This window comes from Macaca thibetana, chromosome 1, assembly GCF_024542745.1.
Source record: "Macaca thibetana thibetana isolate TM-01 chromosome 1, ASM2454274v1, whole genome shotgun sequence".
NCBI lineage: Eukaryota > Metazoa > Chordata > Mammalia > Primates > Cercopithecidae > Macaca > Macaca thibetana.
In genome coordinates this window covers 102,331,851-102,351,715 of record NC_065578.1, presented here as the reverse complement: position 1 = coordinate 102,351,715, position 19,865 = coordinate 102,331,851, and the positions used below count along the sequence as shown (strand labels likewise).

The window sequence follows — 19,865 nt, the reverse complement described above, 5'->3', positions numbered from 1 at the left end:
AATGGTTAAAATGCGAAGAGAGATCCCATTGAGACATAAATGGAATTGTATCAAATACATTACTTAAGGAATTATGTATAGATTGTCCCTGGAAAATATATATTATTTTATGTATTATTATATGTGTTATTAGATTATATTTATTATTATATATGTTTATTATTATATGTATTATTGTATTATTATGTATGTTTGCCCCTAGGCAATTATATATAAATTGCCTCTGGCATGCATATACATACATACATATATATATACACACATAATTTTTTTAGAGTTTTAACTTGTTTAGTTTACTACTTAATTTTTATGCTACATATTATTTAGTGTATTTAGTTATTTTGATTAAAATCTAAATTTAACTTATGTTTAATAATATCTATATTCTTGATTGAAAATTAAAATTTTTATAAAGATATTGAGCTTTGGATTTGAGCACATTATTTTGCTCATTATTTAATATGTATGATTGTCTTTTAACTCTCTCTATTAGGAAACGTATCTCTCCTTAATTAAAATATTTTAATAAGAAGAAATTAATATAAAATACTATTTCCAATGTGAATTTATTATGTTTTTTAAGATATCTAAGTGTTATGCCTTTTTTCGATAGAAAAAAAGGCAGCAATTTTAAATATTAAAATTATGCATTAATTATAAGCATATCTAATTTTGAATCCTTAATGTCTCACAAGGATTTTGTACTCTGTTTGATCTTAGGAAAGTCTAAAGGAAATTAGGAATTTCTTAATACATTTTAGATTTTATTTTCCCATTGGTTACAGTATTTCAAATAGAGTATATACTTATTTCATATTCTTTGTATTCCCCTTCCCTCCTCCCCTCTTTCCCATCTCTCAATAGATATGAAAATCCTTTCATACTTAGGGAGACTACTCTCAACATTTTTATTTTTAGACATGTAGCTTAATGAAAAATTCCCATTGAAATTACTGTAGAGCTCTTATAGAGAAACATTGCATAGCAATTTTTCAAATCAAAATTAATATTTGACATCTATGTTCAAGTACATAATTACTGTGTTTCAATTAACATTCCATAATTAAGAACTTGAATTATTATTCCACATTTTTTGTTTTCTTGTGATACTAATCACCATTCTGCTCATAGGAAATGTGCTTTGTCACTCCTATGTTATTATACTCTGTATAAGACAGTATAATACTTCTATGTAATGCAAAAATAACTCATCAATAACATTAATTTCTTGTCTCTTAACATTTACACTATGTAAAAGTTAAGATGGTTCTCACTTTGTGAATAGTATTTTGCCACTAACACAATTGCCTGATATTTTTTCCTTTGCAATGTAGTATGAACCAGAGGATATAATCGAATATGACTATGAGTATGGGGAAGCAGAGTATAAAGAGGCTGAAAGTGTAACAGAGGGACCCACTGTAACTGAGGAGACAATAGCACAGACGGAGGTAAAAACAAAGCAGTGCCTGTGTATGTGGTGTCCTGCTGTTCGTCATCCTGTGGTTCCTTATGTTGACTGTTCCTCAAACTTACCATAAACCTTTCATTCATCTTATTTCTCTGAACCAATAACTGTGATTTTTATTTGACAGTAGCCGTTTTGAAGAATGATGTCCATTTCACTTTTGCTTAGCCTTCCTTTCATCTATGCTCTATATTTTCCTCTTGTTTATTTATGTTTTCCATTCCATCTTTCACCACATTTTACAGAAAAAGAAATCCAATTTCAAAAAGAAGACGAGGACAGTGGCTACTAACTCAAAGGAAAAGTCCAAAAAGTTTACACCCCCCAAATCTGAAAAATTTTCATCCAAGAAGAAGAAAAGTTATCAAGCATCAGCAAAAGCCAAACTAGGGGTAAAGGTAGCAAAGAAAAAGCAATCAAGATCTATCCTAGATAAGCTGGAAGATCTCTGATCATGAGTCATAGTCTTAACCCAACTAGATAAATACTCACTTGGCTAATACTACAACCCAATTAAATCATGATTTCCATACATTTGGGATTACCTTACATGTTTACTAATTCTCTTCTGAATTTACCATTAGGCAAATATCGTTGATGATTTTCAAGAATACAACTATGGAACAATGGAAAGTTACCAGACAGAAGCTCCTAGGCGTGTTTCTGGGACAAATGAGGTAATACACATAGACAATATTAAATCACAGTCCCACTTTTTAAATGTGTAATTTATTTTGATATACTTCACTCTGGAAGAATCTATAATTTCTCAAACATCTGATGTTTTAATTCTTTTACTAAAGTAAGAGAAACAATAGCAATGGTTCACTATTACTAAAAGCAGTTCATCTGAAATCAATGTCAATTCAGGTTTTGCATGACTCTTTGCTTCATGCAGATGCTAAATCGATCAAACTGAATTGGCTGCTATTATTTTCTTAATTGCTCCTGGAATTGAGCAAGCTTTTCAACATGTTGTGACTAAGGGTATTCACAACATGTTTCTTCTGTAAGAAGAATCCTCTAAAGTGAAAATTGTATCATCAAAGGATACAATTAGAATTTTACTCCATCTGATGAATAATCATGCATTTTATGACAGTGAGCATTTTGAGAAAATGTAGTCTTAGTGGACTTAAATAACTACATTTTCAAATGTTAAGAATGTAATATTAATTCTTATAAAACTAATATATCTTAATCTTTCCATTATTTTCTATGAAAATATTTAAGTACATGTAAGTAAAAATTAATCATCCTGAATTTCATATTGTACATGCATTCTGATCATGAAGAATACAACATACAATTCAGTTTAACTTTGTTAAATATCTGGTATACATTTTGGTTTAATTTTATCAGAAAATGAATATAAGAAATGTAATTTAGTTATAAGAAAATTTATGTAAAATATCTCACAATGAGGCAAATAGATTCAATAGGCCTTTATATGAAAACACAAAATTGACAATAATAAATATTTAGAATGAGAATGCATTTTAAGTTTCTTTAACCTCAAATTAATAATTTTCAAAAAAAAATGAGTATTTTGATTCAAGATGTTTATTTACCTAACCAAATTCATCCAGCATTTTAGTGCTGAGCTATGATTATAACAATATTCTCACCCTAGATATATGCAGTCTCTGTAGACAGCATATACTCCTTATCTAAGAATCCAAAAAATTATGGTTATTGAGCATTTAATTTTAGTGAAAAATTACTAATCATTTATCTACATATTTTAATTCACAAGGTTGTGTAATACTATTATCGAATATTACTCTATCATCTAGATTTACTATGCAATAGAAAATCAGTTACTTAAAAATAAAATTTACAAATTGGCAAGATAAGCCTAAGCAATACAACAAGATCCTATCTTTACAAATAAATCAATCAATTCATTAGCTGAGCATGGTGGTGCATGCCTGTAGTCCCAGCTACATGGGAGGCTGAGGCAGGAGGATCATGTAAGCCCAGGAGTCTCAGGCTGCAGAGCGGTATGATTGTACCACTCGATTGCAGCCTGGGTGACAAAGTGAGACCCCATCTCAAAAAAATAAAAAGTAACAAGATAAATTATTTAATTTGAGCCTCATCATGGACATAATAAAACCAAATATTCACATGTTAAGTCAGATTCAGGTTTATTCTACTAGTAAGGAATTGAGAGAAAAAATGTATCAGTTTTTATCTATGTCTCTGGGGAAGTATTATTGACATAATTCTCACTTTTAAGAATTAATATTTATTCCTTACTCTTCTTGAGAATTGTACAGTGATATTTTATATTTCGTTGTCTTAAATGTTGATAGCTATCATTTATTTTATTTGATTTAAAGAACTCTTTGGTGTCATGCTACTTCCTTACATAAGAAATGCTCTGCATAATCATTGTAATGACACATCTCTATTTATACTGATACTGGTATATTGTTATTTTTTTCATGGGATGAGACTCAAACTTACATGGCTTATCCTTGTAGCAAATTTATTTCATGATGATGTTCTGTAAGATTTAAAAATTAGGCAAAGCTGCCAGGTGTGGTGGCTCACGCCTATAATCTCAACACTTTGGGAGGCCAAGGCGGGTGGATCACCTGAGGCCGGGAGTTCGAGACCAGACTAATCAATATGGAGAAAACCCGTCTCTACTAAATATACAAAATTACCCAGGCATGGTGGCGCATGCCTGTAATCCTAGCTACTCTGGAGGCTTAGGCAGGAGAGTGTCTTGAACGCAGGAGGTGGAGGTTGCCGTAAGCCGAGATTATACCATTGGACTCCAGCTAGGCAATAAGAGCAAAACTCCATCTCAAAAAAAAAAAAAAAAAAAAAAAGAAAAGAAAGAAAAAAAAATTTAACAAAGATTTAACTCCATACAATTTTTTATTGTTCAAATCTTAAACTATGAAGTTAATATGAAATTGACTAACATGTTTTTTCCAATGGAACAAGCAAATACACATGTTAATTCCATGTGAATATTTGCAGTTTATTGGAGAAAGTGCTTTGAAAGCAATATCTCTTTGTACATAGCAATGTACAAATGTATTTCTTTCAATGATACTTGAAAGACTACTTTCCAGGTGTTTAGAGTTGCTTGACTAGTAACAAAATCTCATCCCATCACATGCCATCAAACTGTAATTTAAATGCTTACCTTGCTTTACTAACAATAAACTTCATGTTCCTCAATTCCTTGCAATTTAAATTAATAGCCAAATCCAGTTGAAGAAATATTTACTGAAGAATATCTAACGGGAGAGGATTATGATTCCCAGAGGAAAAATTCTGAGGATACACTATATGAAAACAAAGAAATAGACGACAGGGACTCTGATCTTCTGGTAGATGGAGATTTAGGCGAATATGATTTTTATGAATATAAAGAATATGAAGATAAACCAACAAGGCCCCCTAATGAAGAATTTGGTCCAGGTGTACCAGCAGAAACTGATATTACAGAAACAAGCGTAAGTTGATACTATGCTCTGTGTCATTGTATGTCTTATTTATGGGATATTTTTATGTCCATGTCCATCTTAATGTCTTTTCAGGTTTAAAATGCAGGTTGAGCTTTTATGTAAATTATGAATGCCTATTACCACTAGGACACCTTCTTAGATTCTTTCACATGGGAATCTTCAGCAATTGTATTGTTGGCCACACTTTTGGAGTCATTATTTGAAAGTAAAATCTCGAATAGAATTGCATCAGAAATTTTGTCATTGATAAGATTAAAACATAGTTGTTTTTATTCTGAGTAGCAAGTCTGATTTTTAGACTGTTTCATCAAATTTAATTTGATGTCATTCCTTGATGCCTGGGAATAATCACTGACATCTATAGATGTCTTTATAAAACATGTTAATAAGAGGCAATTGTTCAATCTCATTTTAAGATTCAGTATTAATGCTTCTTATGCCTATCTTTTAAGTTTTGCCCTACTTAAGCCTTCAATAGGTCTTCATACTTAAAAATATATTTTAATAGGTTATTTTAAATGTGTTTACTTTACTAAATTGTCTTTTTAAAAACTGAAATGGCACGGTGGCTCGTGCCTGTAATCTCAGCACTTTGGGAGGCCGAGGTGGGCGGATCACGAGGTCAGGAGATCCAGACCATCCTGGCTAACACGGTGAAACCCCGTTTCTACTAAAAATACAAAAAATTAGCCACGCGTGGTGGCGGGCATCTGCAGTCCCAGCTACTCGGGAGGCTGAGGCAGGAGAATGGCGTGAACCCGGGAGGCAGGGCTTGAAGTGAGCCGAGATCGCGCCACTGCACTCCAGCCTGGGCGACAGAGTGAGACTCCGTCTCCAAAAAAGAAAGAAAGAAAAAAAAAAAAAAAAAGGAAGAAGAAGAAGAAAAGAAATAAAGAAAAGAAATGACCTTACAGACATTCAGGCTGTTTTGAATATTTCATTCAACAGATAAATGGCCATGGTGCATATGGAGAGAAAGGACAGAAAGGAGAACCAGCAGTGGTTGAGCCTGTAAGTAGGGGTGTGAATGCACTTTAAAGGTTGGTAAAATTGCTTAGGAGCCACTATTATGTTAAATTATTATGTATATTCATGTATTACCAAGATTACCAATGATAATCTTGATGTCCAGATGTTTGCAATTCACCACAAATAAGTAAGTTAGTAAGGTCTTGTCTAGACAGGAGAATTTCAATAAAACAAAACATAGAGCTGCAGAATTTCAGAATTTGAAAGTAGCTGAAATTTATCTTGTCTAATTCTCTCATTGTAAAGCTAAAGAACCAGAGATCTAAAGGACTTAAGTAATTTTCTTGAGGTTTCAAATGTTTGATCAATCAGATATAATAGGACTTTCAGCTTTCCTGCTTTCCAAGTCAATGATATTTTTATCTAATCTCTATGACTTCACATTATTTGAAATATATGACACACTTATTTGTTACATATCCAAATTGTGTCATATGATATTATAAAATTTGTTTACTTCCTTTTCATCTACAGAAGAATCTCTAATTCATTCCAAATTACTTTTTTAAAATTTGTATAAATATTTTTATTAATAATAATATTGCTAAGGAATAAATTCTTACTTGGAAGGAGTTTTACCATTGTTTCCTGCTAATAAATAACTCGGAAAAACTAATGTATTAGAACTGAAGGTAGAACAACATAAAAATCATTTCAGAAACTGTAAGGACATAAAAGTTCCAAAAAATAATAATAAAAGAAAGAGAAATGATAAAGAATAAAAAGACTCAGTTTTAAGGACCTTGTTGGCCATCTACTCATTACTCCAAAATCATGCAACATGCTCACAAAAACGTTGAAAATATTTCTTTCAGAATGAATCCGTCCTTATTATAAACATTTTTAACCCCCTTTTTAAATAACATTACAGCTTTTCAGTAGTCCAAAGATGGAGTGGAATGATAAATGTTTTAGAACTGAGTTCTTATTCTGAATAGCTCTTTATTCCTTTGCTTATATCATATTTATCCATTTTCCTTTTTCTTGGAATTTTCTGTAATTTTCCTGAATTAAACTGCTTATTTTCCATTCATTCATTTACACAGCATATATTTACTAAGTTTCTGTTTTGTGCCAGGTATTATTCTGTGGGCTACAAACAAACAAAAAACAAAAACAAAACCTTGGTAGAGTGTTTTGTCTGTACTCTTCTTGGAAGCACTTAGTATATTCTCCTTTGTAATATTATTCATCTAAATATCCATTTCCACTCCACTTAATTCACACATTCTCTGAGGACACAGGCTATATCTTCTATCATTTTGAATTTCTTTCCTTCCCTGTGCAAAAACATTTGTAATTAATTTAAATGGTATGAATAGATAATTCACTATTTAATATGCAATGATATAGTGTTCTCTTATATTCATGTAATTAAGAGGTGGGGGGTTATATTTCCCTAGTGGAGATGTTCTCTTTTCTTATTACAGGGCATGCTTGTCGAAGGACCACCAGGACCAGCAGGACCTGCAGTATGTAAATGTTTTAAGAGTATTTTTGTCTATTTAAAGTAATCATACATAAGATTTCTATTAATTACCGAATGAGAACATTTTAGACTAATTAGAATGTTGAACTATAGAGAAAAACATTTGTTCAGAGGAGCTGGTGCCTTTGAACTGCCTTCTGATTTGTCTATCCAAGTAATACTCTAAATTTTGTTTTAAATAATTTTGTTGCTTAAATGATCTGCATCTTCTCAACTCACTTTCATCTTTCTACTGAAATATATAAAAGTAAAGAAGAGTCATCCTTATTTTCATTGCAGAGGTATAATTATATCTCAACAAATGAAATTACGACTTCTAGGTAGAATGTAGCTGCCTTATCTATACCTCTGTGTGGAGTAATTATCAGATTCCATTGTGGTTTCCTGATAAGGCTGTTGTTGCTCAATGTGTTTATTCTCGGGTGATTGCACTGATAAGACCCTGTAATAAATCCTCTGTCTTTTGTGGAATTAAACTCTTGTCATCTGAAATAATATATGATACTGATGCATTTAAATATGTTTACCCATAAAAGGAAACATATAATTGCCTCTAACCTAAAAGATTTCTACATGTTCAACTTGGCTATCAAATTTTTGAGTTCTAATTTTATGAGTGTTCCGTTTCTTCAGTTAGAACTGGGACCAAATATGACCTTAGAGACTTTACATTGGCATATTCTTCTTTCCTGTTTTTCCTTGGAATGTTTGCCTCCACTCTGAGAGCAGCTGAACTAGCTACAAATTGGTTTCTATATGTTGTCTTTTCACAGGCAGATAAATAGGGCAACTGTTTAGAAGACTAGTGTATATTTATAAAATATAAATGAACTCTTCGACAGGACTAGGGTGAATTCGTCTGAATCTTAATGAGATTAGGAATCTGATTCAGATACGTTTTGTTTCTCTATAGGGTATTATGGGTCCTCCAGGTCTACAAGGCCCCACTGGACCCCCTGGTGACCCGGGCGATAGGGTAAGTGAATGGACATGACATCTCATTACAAATGCATGTCATACAGACAAAAATAATTAAAATGTATTCTACAAGCTTAACATGTTATTCTTCCTGTGTGTGGGTGGGGTAAAGGCAGCATGAATTCAGTGCTGCACAACATTTTAGTTGACTTTTTAAAAATTATTTTAAAGTGAGGATAAAAAATGTGCATTTATCTATGGCATAATTAATATCAAACTTTTATTTTCAGCCAATATCCCTGATGATATGAACTCATGACATTAGGGATTCTGGTATTCAAATTTGAATTCCAGACATATTTTTCCAGGTATTCCCATTTATATTTAGTTGGATGCTGATAGAATGAGTTAATAAATCTAAATTCCACTTTGAAGATCAAATGCTGGGTTACATGCTGAACTATCTCATTTGTGTTAAGTCTCTTCAAACTCTTCTCATACAATACCCTTCCCTTTTTTCCCTGCATCCTTGAGTAGCCAATAACTGTACATTTTTTTTCTTTTGTTCTTTAGAGGATCAGAGATGCAAATAATTTATACTTTTCATATAATTACAATTTAAAGAATGTAAAAACTTTTTAATTTAAATGTAATGGAGGAAGATTTTTAAATATTTCAGAAATTCTGGCCTGAGTGACAGATATTTAAGGTCAGAGGACATAAGAAGTATATTGTGCAAAGATTATGAAACATTTTATTTAAAATAAAGTTCACAAGGTTAGTTCTTACATGCTCTGCTTACTTAATTTGATATATCCAGTTTCTTGGAGATATTTATTTGTAATAGTCATTTTAGTTAATATTTTTAAATCCCACCATGTTTTCATGAGACATTTTTGGATTCTGTAATTTACTGGCCTTAAACTCTATATCAGGTGATAAATTCATCTCTTTACACTGTGCCTTATGAATACAAACATATAAATGATCGAAAAATGTAGGAAATATTTTAGTAAATAGGAAGTTATACAATTCAAGCTAGATTTGTTAGGATTTGAAACAATTATTTCTTTATAGAAGCCATTATTTGAACTTACTTTAATAGTTCCTTGAAGCCTGTAGAGAATCTATTGAAATAATATCCTAAATAAAATATAATTTTGCCAATATAGAATCAATGTTAACAGTTTTCTAAGAGTTAAGTTTTTGTAAGAAATTCACATGTGAAAAGTGCTGCTGCTTTTTTTTTTTTTTTTTTTTTATTGGATGAACGCTTTGAGTTACAGCATTTTGTATCCAGTTATTTATTAATTTTTGAATTTGCTTGCTTCCCTGCCAAATATGATAGGGCTACGTAGAAGTGTCTCCTTATATTGAAAGCTTATGGACATATACCTTGTATCTATTTGTCACATACTTAAGAACAGATGTATATATTACATATTTAATATTTTCTATATTCACATCCATATCTTAGATTTCTAGACAGCATTGTCACACCTACACACATACACACACTGAGTATATTTCATCAGTAAACATTTAAAATAAATTGGTGATAGTATCTATGATTAACATTAGCATGCTAAAATTAGCCATTATCTATGTTAAAAAATATCTCTCTTGAAGATAGTATCTATTGTCTATTAAAAATAGTATGTAGATAAGTATTCTACTAAATAAATACTATTTATGTAGCTGTTAAAGAATACTAAAATATACCTTGAACCTAGTAATTTTTAAATAAAACTTTCATTATCTACTTAAATCTGTTTTTGTCTAACTATAAGAACCAGGCTTACTACTTGTTTTCTCATATTACTTTCCCCCAAAATATATGTGAACTCTTCATTTTACACAGTTTTAGGCTGCAAACAAAGTTTGAGCAAAATTTATATCTTAATTGGATTATATACTAATAACCAAATATTATTAAAATCATCTAAAACTAGTGCAACAGAATAGAATTTTGTCTAGGTATACTTACTAAAAACGGATTAAATAAGATGGAAAGGGCAAATGCAAATTAGATACAGTAGACCTATGTTATAAGTTATTCTAGTTCTAGTAAATATTATTATTTTGATATTTATTTATTTTGGTTATTTCATTTATTTTCTTAGGGTCCCCCAGGACGTCCTGGCTTACCAGGGGCTGATGGTCTACCTGGTCCTCCTGGTACTATGTTGATGTTACCGGTATGTTCTTTTTTATGTTATAGAAATGACTTGATATTTTGTCATCTTTTTTCTAAAGATTATTGTTCAACCACATTGAAGAGCAATCAGCTAAAAACCATTGTATGAGGTAGAAATACTTGAAATTAAGCAGCATTTGGAAATTCAGGGAAATTTCACAAAACAAAATTCTGATAAGTATCAATTTCTGATTTAAAATTAAGAATTCCTTATTTGATTACACTCTTAGAAAAAGAGTTTTTAATAGTATTTCCAATTGTGGTTTATCCTGAGTCACATTATTAACATGTTTTTATACGTTATTTAACATAGCATTAATATACTATTTACCATCTATTATCTATATAGTCATAAGTAGTATTTATTTGTAGTGTTATTATTCATTGCTCAAAAATTATTTGCTTTACTGTAAGATTCCTTTGTAAAGTTTTTGCTGCCCTGGCGTTTTGGGGAAAAAATGTGTATTTTATTTATCAATTTCAATGTCATGAACAAAGTTTCAAGAAATAATTACTTAGAATGAAAAATTGATTTGTACTGCATTTTGAGTTAAAATGGAGCAAATTTTATAGAGGAATATTACAGAAGATCTGTTTTATAACTTAAGTACTTAAGAATAGGTGAACAAAATAAATAAATCACAAGGAAAATTTCCTGTGTATTAATGGATATTCCAAAAATTTTGACAAACCAAATAGAGATTGAGCTGTAACCGTCACTGAACTTGGTATATTTGGAATTTTATACAAATTAATCAATAAAACTTTTTAAGCATTTGTGCTTAAAAAGTCACAATTATTTATTCCAGAGGTATAGAAATTATAGCATTTAAAATTGAAACAGTTTCTAGTTTCTTCTTCTACAACCGGTAACCTGTAGTGTAAAGAACTTCCATAAGAGAGAGTAAAAACAAAACAAACTAGATCTCATGATTCATTATGGATTTACTTTGTAATTTTGTAAAATCCCACCATTTTAAGTGTTTTTTATCTAATGATCAAAGCACATAATTCAACATGTTTGACAAAGCTGATTTTGAATTTCTTAATGTTATGTCTTCCAAGTTCCGTTATGGTGGTGATGGTTCCAAAGGACCAACCATCTCTGCTCAGGAAGCTCAGGCTCAAGCTATTCTTCAGCAGGCTCGGGTAAGAAAGGATGAACTTGCATTTCCACAAGATGACTGACTCTGTGTCAAGTATATATGTTTGTACATATGGAAGATGCTACCATTATTAATAGAATATTTACTTCTGAATAGTGTATTGAACTTACTTGGAAAACTGCTAAAATTATATTTACTTTTCTAGTAGTAATGTTTATTAATTGAAAATTATAGTTAGGTAGCTGATCCTAATTGGCAATTATATAATTGCCATTATATAATTCTAGCAATCTTCCACCATAACACACAGGATTTCTAATTTTTTTTCCCAAGAGTATTGATATATTTACACCTAGTGCACCTTATCTATCACATCCAGTTTTACTTTGCTAACTCATAAGTCAATGATTAGTTATAATTAAGAGAATAAAATTTGAAACACATTTGTTCTTAATTTTCTGGATTATCTAAGATATCAAGAGTAACACAGAAAATTAAATTTCTTGGAGATCATATATAAGAAAGGAACCTTCACATTTCTTACCAACCCTAATCTTTATAATCTGTAATGTTTTTAAAATTGCAGTTTATGATTTTTTTTTAGTTTAAAGCTTCCACTACTTGTAGACTTATAAAATATAGAAGTACATTTATGGTTTTTAATTAGTTTCATTGAAATTAGAATATACACAAGAAAGTCAAAAGGATAGACCAGGGAGGAATTGGAATTCGTATAACATTTTTTTATTCATAGTATTGGTTTTCTTTTTCTTTTTTTTTTTTTGAGATGGAGTCTCACTCTGTTGCCCAGGCTGGAGTGCAGTGGCTGGATATCAGCTCACTGCAAGCTCTGCCTCCCGGGTTCACGCCATTCTCCTGCCTCAGCCTCCCGAGTAGCTGGGACTGCAGGCGCCCGCCACCTCGCCCGGCTAGTTTTTTGTATTTTTTAGTAGAGACGGGGTTTCACCGTGTTAGCCAGGATGGTCTCGATCTCCTAACCTCGTGATCTGCCCGTCTCGGCCTCCCAAAGTGCTGGGATTACAGGCTTGAGCCACCGCGCCCGGCCAAATAGTATTGGTTTTCTTTTTGAGGAATAAGGAAATAAAGGATTTATGATTGGTATGGATATGGTTACCTACTTTCTAACCAATATAAATCACTTTTGTGATAAAATTTTTATTCATAATGATGATGAATTTATGCATGTATTAAAATATCTGAAAACATGAGTGAAAATTCTAATTCATCCTCAATATTTGTTTATGTCTTTCCTAAGTCTATTAATCTGAAAATACATCATTATTTGGTTTCATCATGTTTAAAGATAATGAAAAATTAAAATATTTGTTTATTAGATTTTGGCATAATGCAAATCTAAAATTATTTAATATAATTTACTAAAGATTTCTACAACTTATTTTATAAAATATATTATTTTGAACAATTTTAAGGTGATTATTTGAACTTAAATATTTTATGAGGTTATTGAATTCCTCATTTTATTAGCCCTCTTCACCTACTTGAAAAATAGGTAGCAAGCATTATAATTCAATTTTTCAGATATTTAATCTCAAGGATTAAGAAGTATATTGTCAAAAATCTCATGGTGAGTCAGTAGTGACTTTGAAGATCCTACTGTTTTCATCTCGTGCACTTTTCTAATATAATTTTGCATTTATTTCTGTTGTGGTATTATTTTTGATATCTTTGTGATAAATCTAAGTGTTCATCTCTTCAGCTCTCTAATATTCAAAAGTAGCACACAATACTAATTTAACATCTATCAAATTTTTATCTTTTGTACTGTATGTGTTCGAACTTTTCAAGTATGCTAATTTCACATTTCTAATATTCAGTGTAACAATAGTGCATGTAATCAGTTTATTATGCCTATGATTATACAAAATAAACATTCTTCTATAGCATTATATTTGAGATTTGTTAAAAGGCACATATTATCATAACACTTCCTGACCAGTTTTGTTTGATGGTGTCTGGCTTTAGTTAAAATTTTTCCTAAATTATTGCTAAAATAATTTTTATCTAAAGTCTCTCAAATTGTGCCTACACATTTAAGAGAAAAAGGCTATGCATTATTCTTGAGTAAATTCAGAATAGTAAATTATCAGATACTAGTTGTTCTAAAATCTAGTTTAACTTTTATTTTTGATTAAATCATAGCAATATATATTACAAGATTTTATATGTTAAAAAGTTTTCAAAATGTCTGATATTTACCTCTTTTGTCATTCTAGAAATTTGCAGTTCTTCAGTAACCCGACACTCTTTCTAGCATGTAGCTATTAAATCTGTGTTGATCACGTGTTACTTAAGGGTAGCTTGTGCATATTCATCTTGTACTTTAATTTGCTCTTCCAGGAGAATATTACTGAATTTGACATATTTTGTTTTTTAGATTGCTCTGAGAGGCCCACCTGGCCCAATGGGTCTAACTGGAAGACCAGGTCCTGTGGTAGGTTACCCCAACAAAGATAATATATGTTAAAATTTTCAAATTAGCAGTTCCCTGTGCAACTTCTTCCAGGAATTGTGCATATCTCTGGTTGGTGACAATAGTGTATGTTTTCATGCTTGCTGTTGTTTCCATTAAAATAAAAATCCTTCTCAATTCAGTTTTCAGTACATTTTGATCAAAAGGTCTCAGTAAAAAAATTTAAATTGAATAAATAAAATAAAACTGTAATTGAGTCATATCCAAATATTAATTTCTTAAACGATTAGTATCATTCATTTGCCTAACATTCAGTTTCCAAAATGATATTTTACATTAAATCCTTGAGACTTAATTTTATATTAAACAAAATGTTTGTTAAAAAAGAAAAATATATTTGAGGCCAGTGAAAATTATGACAAAATCTTTGGACAAGCAAGATACTTTTTTAAACTGCAGGTTGTCTCAGTATTCCACAAGATGCTTCAGATATTAGAGAGAGTATTTTCTGTTGTAGAAACTCTTGGAAATAACAAAATATTATTTTTTTCTTACTAGCATGATAGCAAGCTAAGATATTTCAAATATTTTTGTCTAAAAAAATCTTCAAAGACACTAGAATATACTAATGTTAAGTGGTGTAGCAGTTCACAGGATTCAAACCAGGATTCTCATTAATTTTAGAATAGATGGATACAAAATTTATATTTTAAATATTTGCTTTTTAGTATAATTTTTTTCTACTGTGCTTTCATATGCTCTTACAGACTTTCAAAATATTTTATGAAAATAAATCTTTTTACAGAATGTATTATTCTGAAAGTTAAAATCTGTATTGTACATACTAGACACAGCAAAACTATTGTATTCAAATTTAAATCAAGTGCTTAGTCTTCTAATTATTTAATCTATTTTACTGGTTATATTAGGGTGATAGTTTTTCTTCATGTATTTTATTCAAGATTTTATTGTGTAGATTTCCTTATATTTATATTTACCATAATTTAGTCAAAATTTTACATTTATTTTGCAGGAATATACAGTCAATCATATAAGCTCAGGTGGAACATATATTCTGATAATATGTTTCATAGAATTTAAATTATATAATTTAACACATTATTAAATATCATGTATTTTATCATACTTTGCCTTTCCAAAATACAGTAATATGGCAAATTCTATATCACTTAATAAATGAAATAGAGTTAATTTTTAATTATTTGTTAATGACTCAAATTTACATAACAGGAAAGTAAGTAGTATGTTAGTGTATTATAAAATTTGGGGTCAGAAGAATTAACCTAGGTATTTTATTAAAAATAAAAATTTCTGAGACTCTGAACTTAAGACTCTAATGTTGTAGATTCAGAATTAGAACCAGCACTGTAATTTTAATACATGCACCAGATTGATTCCTATGGGCAAACATGTTTGAGAAACAGTGCCATATATGATTTAATTTACAAATATCAGGCCGGGCATGGTGGCTCGCGCCTGTAATCCCAGCACTTTGGGAGGCCAAGGCAGGCGGATCACCTGAGGTTGGGAGTTCGCTACCAGCCTGACCAACATGGTGAAACCCCGTCTCTACTAAAAGTAGAAAATTAGCCGGGTGTGGTGGTGCATGCCTGTAATCCCAGCTACTCGGGAGGCTGAGGCAGGAGAATCGCTTGAACCCAGGATGTGGAGGTTGCTGTGAGCTGAGATCATGTCACTGCACTCCAGTCTTGGCGACAGAGCTAGACTCCATCTCAAAAAAAAAAAAACCACATATCAGTCCTAGGATATCTAAAACTCTATTATCCAAAGAAATTTCATTACTTACCTTGAAAAACACAAGGAAATGGATCCATAGAGGCTAATGGCAGCAATGAGCAGAAATAAGGGAGGCACATTAGCGGTTCTTGTTTTCATTAAACAACCATTAAGGGCCAGCCTATTTTCCATAGCCTGTTGGCAAAGAGAAAATATTGACAACCATATACACATTCTCAATGTCATAGCCCAAATTGATTAATTTTATCTACTTATCTCTTTGGTATGAAAGTTTCAGCTTCCTTAATTATTGAAGGTAGGTATTGAGAGAAAAAAAATCGTATCGTTCCTTTTTACCATTTACTCTATTATACTTTGTTTCGAAACATGCAAATTTGATGTTTGCATCAAAATGTTAAATTGTTAGTCTTCCAAATATCTTTTAACTCTATAGTCTAAAAAAGTATTCACTAGATTAAGATTTAGAAAAGAAAGTTCTACATCAATATTTTGACATTTGTGCATTTTTCCTATGAAAAATTATTTTAACCACTTGTTTACATCCAGTTGCCTTTATAGACAAATGGAGGACTGTATCATAAAACATGCAGGAAGTATAGAAAAAATTTTTCTCTATTATTTTATTGTCAATGACTGTGTGACATTTTTTAGAATAAATGTTGGAGCAAAATAATTATAATCTGTTGAGTAGGTAGTGCTTATATAGAGAGAATGTAAAACAGTCAATTAATTAAAAATAGTCTGTTCTATAATTGCATTCAATTCAGTGATTAATAATCTGACTTAATGTGGAACCTCAGTTTTTCTCTTGCAGAAGTTTGTTTGCAATAATTCTTTATTAGAAGCTTGAAAGTCATTATTCTTTTAATTTTAAAGATTAGAAAATTCATGTTACTTGACTTTTTGTATTTCGTAGACATCATGTTAATACTTCTTTTACTTTGGAGTCACCAGGAGTCTATAGATTGCTGACATGTTCAGATTTAGCATAATTTTAATCTTTGTCATACTTTATACAATGTGGTATTTAATGGAATGTGTATGGATTTAAATAAATTAGAATCTTTTAGAACACACAGTGTTTCAACATGAAGTGACTATAATCACCATGTTTATTTTTAATGTTCTGAAGTTTTTTGGGGATACATGTTGCCTAGTGTTTAATTTTAAAACTCACAACTTGTTTATAAAGCAATTTTATGGTTTATTTATTTTATTTTATGTGCCAGGTTGTTGTTGCACCTTTTTATTTTTTATTTATTTTTATTTATTTTTTTATTTTGAGATGGAGTTTCACTCTTGTCACCCAGGCTGGGATGCAGTGGTGTGATCTTGGCTCTTTGCAAGCTCTGCCTCCCCGTTTCAAGCGATTCTGCCTTAGCCTCCTGAGTAGCTGGGATTACGGGCACCTGACGCCATGTCCACCTAAATTTTGTATTTTTAGTAAAGACAGTTTCGCTATGTTGGCCAGGCTGGTCTCGACCTCCTGACATCAGGTGATTCACCTGCCTTGGCCTCCCAAAGTTCTGGGATTACAGGCTTGAGCCACCATGTCTGCTCACCTTAATTACGTAAATGCATTTAAGATATATTTGTTATACAGACTTATTCTCATTGGAAAAAAGCATACCAACCTGGGAAAAATGTGTTAACACTATTTCAGGGCAATTATAATAGTATCAATAACACCAGGTTCTTGCCATTTTGTTATTATACAATTCAGAGTCTAAAAAATATCTGAATATAAAAGCAGTAACATTTTGTCAATGTTAATCCTAATAGTATAAATGGATTAAATGTATATCTGATTTGGTAATAATGGGTTACTCTACTACTACATCACAGAGTAGTGATAAATAATGCTTTGTGTATCATCCTATGAGTTCTTATAGTGCACACACAAAAGACAATTTCAATGTGATTTCATGACTTTAGCTTCTGTGCAGTGGTACATAAAATATAGACCTTTATTGCTCACAAATTGGAATGTAATCAATATATTGAGAAGAGATATACTTCAATGCAAGTGCTGGAGAATTTTACTGTGTTAATAAGATAATGCTAATATGATTAAATATATTTTGAATAATGTTTAATTATTTCAAGTGCAATTGGCAGGATAAAAGTAGTTATGAAATTGCTAAATTAAGTGAAATATCTTCACTTTTTTCTATAGGGGGGGCCTGGTTCAGCTGGGGCCAAAGGTGAGAGTGGCGATCCAGGTCCTCAGGTAAGAAATCAAAATTTGTCTTTTTATTCTTGACTGGCTTCCTTGATACAGCATAATTCCTTTGAGAATGCATCAATAGTTCATTCTTTTTTGTTGATGTTGTTCCTCTATTAAGGTATGAGAGTTTATTTTGAAATTAAAAAAATCAGAGAAAACTGATTATGATATTTGGGTGATTCAAGATATAGTAGCCTTCTTTTTTATGTTTGGTTAACTTTGCCATTGAAAGGATGGAAAATGCTTAACTGGGAATCGTGTAAAAAACTGATATTAGACTATATGAAAATGTAGGGGGTGTATTCTTTCCCAAAGTTTGTGAACTTTTTGCTCAACATTTTCTTTTTATAAAATAGATGAATCTGAAAACATACTGCAGGAATTGTTTAGGATTTTAGTTTTCCTTGACTCCTTTAATCCAAAAAGAGAAATGTATTATCAAAGGAAGGATTATTTACACTAAAAACTAAAAAGTATTTGTACTGTTATTTTTGGCCCATGCCTTGGGACTGGAGTTCAGACTACAGTGTTCTCATTACAAAGCTACATACTCTTCAACCTGTAGACCATCTTTTTTTTTTTTTTTCCAAGACAGAGTCTTGCTTTGCTCTGTTACCCAGGCTGCAGTGTGCAGTGGCATGATCTTGGCTCACTGCAACCTTTGCCTCCTGGGTTCAAAGGATCCTCCTACTTTAGCCTCCCAAGTAGCTGGGACTACAGTCATATGCCACCATGCTGGGCAAATTTTTTATATTTTTTCTAGAGTTGGAGTTTCAGCATGTTGCCCAGTCTGGTCTCAAACTCCTGAGCTCAAGCAATCTGACCTCCTGGGCCTCCCAGAGTGCTTGTATTATAGGAATGATTCACCATGCAGGGCCTTTAGACAGTCTTGATTTTTTATTTCTAGAATGAACATTTCACAGTGATTATAAAAATTATTTAAATTTTCAAATGTGGGTTTCATTATTTTCTGCTATGTTTATTATGTGCATATTGTTTTAATTAACTTTAAATAGCATATATAGTTAGTTAAATATGAAGGCCTATGTAACATTTATAGTGGAACTACATTTGACCTATTATTAGCTGTATAATTGCACTTTAAAACATATATATCGATCCCCATGAAAAGTATATATTGACACATTGATGGTATACTGCTACTGAAGAAAAAGATAATGAGAATTTTAAACCTTTAATCTGACATAGTATAGTGCCAGTCAATAATTTGCTTCAGGGATTGCCAAATTGTCCTCCAAATTTTTGTAGCTGATTGAAAGAGAGGTGTACCAGGGACCGTGCTGAATTCTAGGAGTATAGTGGGGAAAATTGATTAAAGACTTTAGCTGTTCACAATCTAAATGGGAGATTCAAACATGAGAAAAGACCATTATAATCCAACATTATAAGTGCAATAAAAGGAGAAATATCTAGTAAAGAACATACAACAAATGAGAGAAAGATGAAAGAAAGGGGATCGGTAAGAGAAGAGAAATGGAATGGATAGTTAAGAGTGTGTTCCATCAAGGGAAATATAAAACCCCAAGGTTTTGAGAATAAAATGTGTAATTATTTCTTTTATTTAAATGTAACCTCATGTCTACATATATAGTTAGTAAGTGGTATTTTTTTTGTAAGAAGCCATTTAGAAAAAATAGGTATTTATTTGATAGAAACCTTTTGTCTTCTGCTTTATTTGAACTTTTACG

The 19,865-nt window shown here is 31.2% G+C and overlaps 1 protein-coding gene across 2 annotated transcripts in view; it reads left to right on the top strand.

The window, feature by feature from the left end:
* Window positions 1–19,865, top strand: part of COL11A1 (collagen type XI alpha 1 chain) — a 219,223-nt gene that overhangs the window by 77,158 nt on the left and 122,200 nt on the right. The window contains exons 6-16 of one of the 2 annotated variants that reach the window (XM_050778648.1): window positions 1,335–1,451; window positions 1,714–1,866; window positions 2,053–2,145; window positions 4,693–4,947; window positions 5,908–5,970; window positions 7,419–7,460; window positions 8,391–8,453; window positions 10,519–10,593; window positions 11,658–11,741; window positions 14,115–14,171; window positions 18,106–18,159. In XM_050778648.1, coding sequence (XP_050634605.1) covers window positions 1,335–1,451; window positions 1,714–1,866; window positions 2,053–2,145; window positions 4,693–4,947; window positions 5,908–5,970; window positions 7,419–7,460; window positions 8,391–8,453; window positions 10,519–10,593; window positions 11,658–11,741; window positions 14,115–14,171; window positions 18,106–18,159 — 1,056 coding nt within the window. The remainder of the gene's footprint in view (window positions 1–1,334; window positions 1,452–1,713; window positions 1,867–2,052; window positions 2,146–4,692; window positions 4,948–5,907; window positions 5,971–7,418; window positions 7,461–8,390; window positions 8,454–10,518; window positions 10,594–11,657; window positions 11,742–14,114; window positions 14,172–18,105; window positions 18,160–19,865) is intronic. The other variant, XM_050778638.1, reaches the window with a different exon arrangement.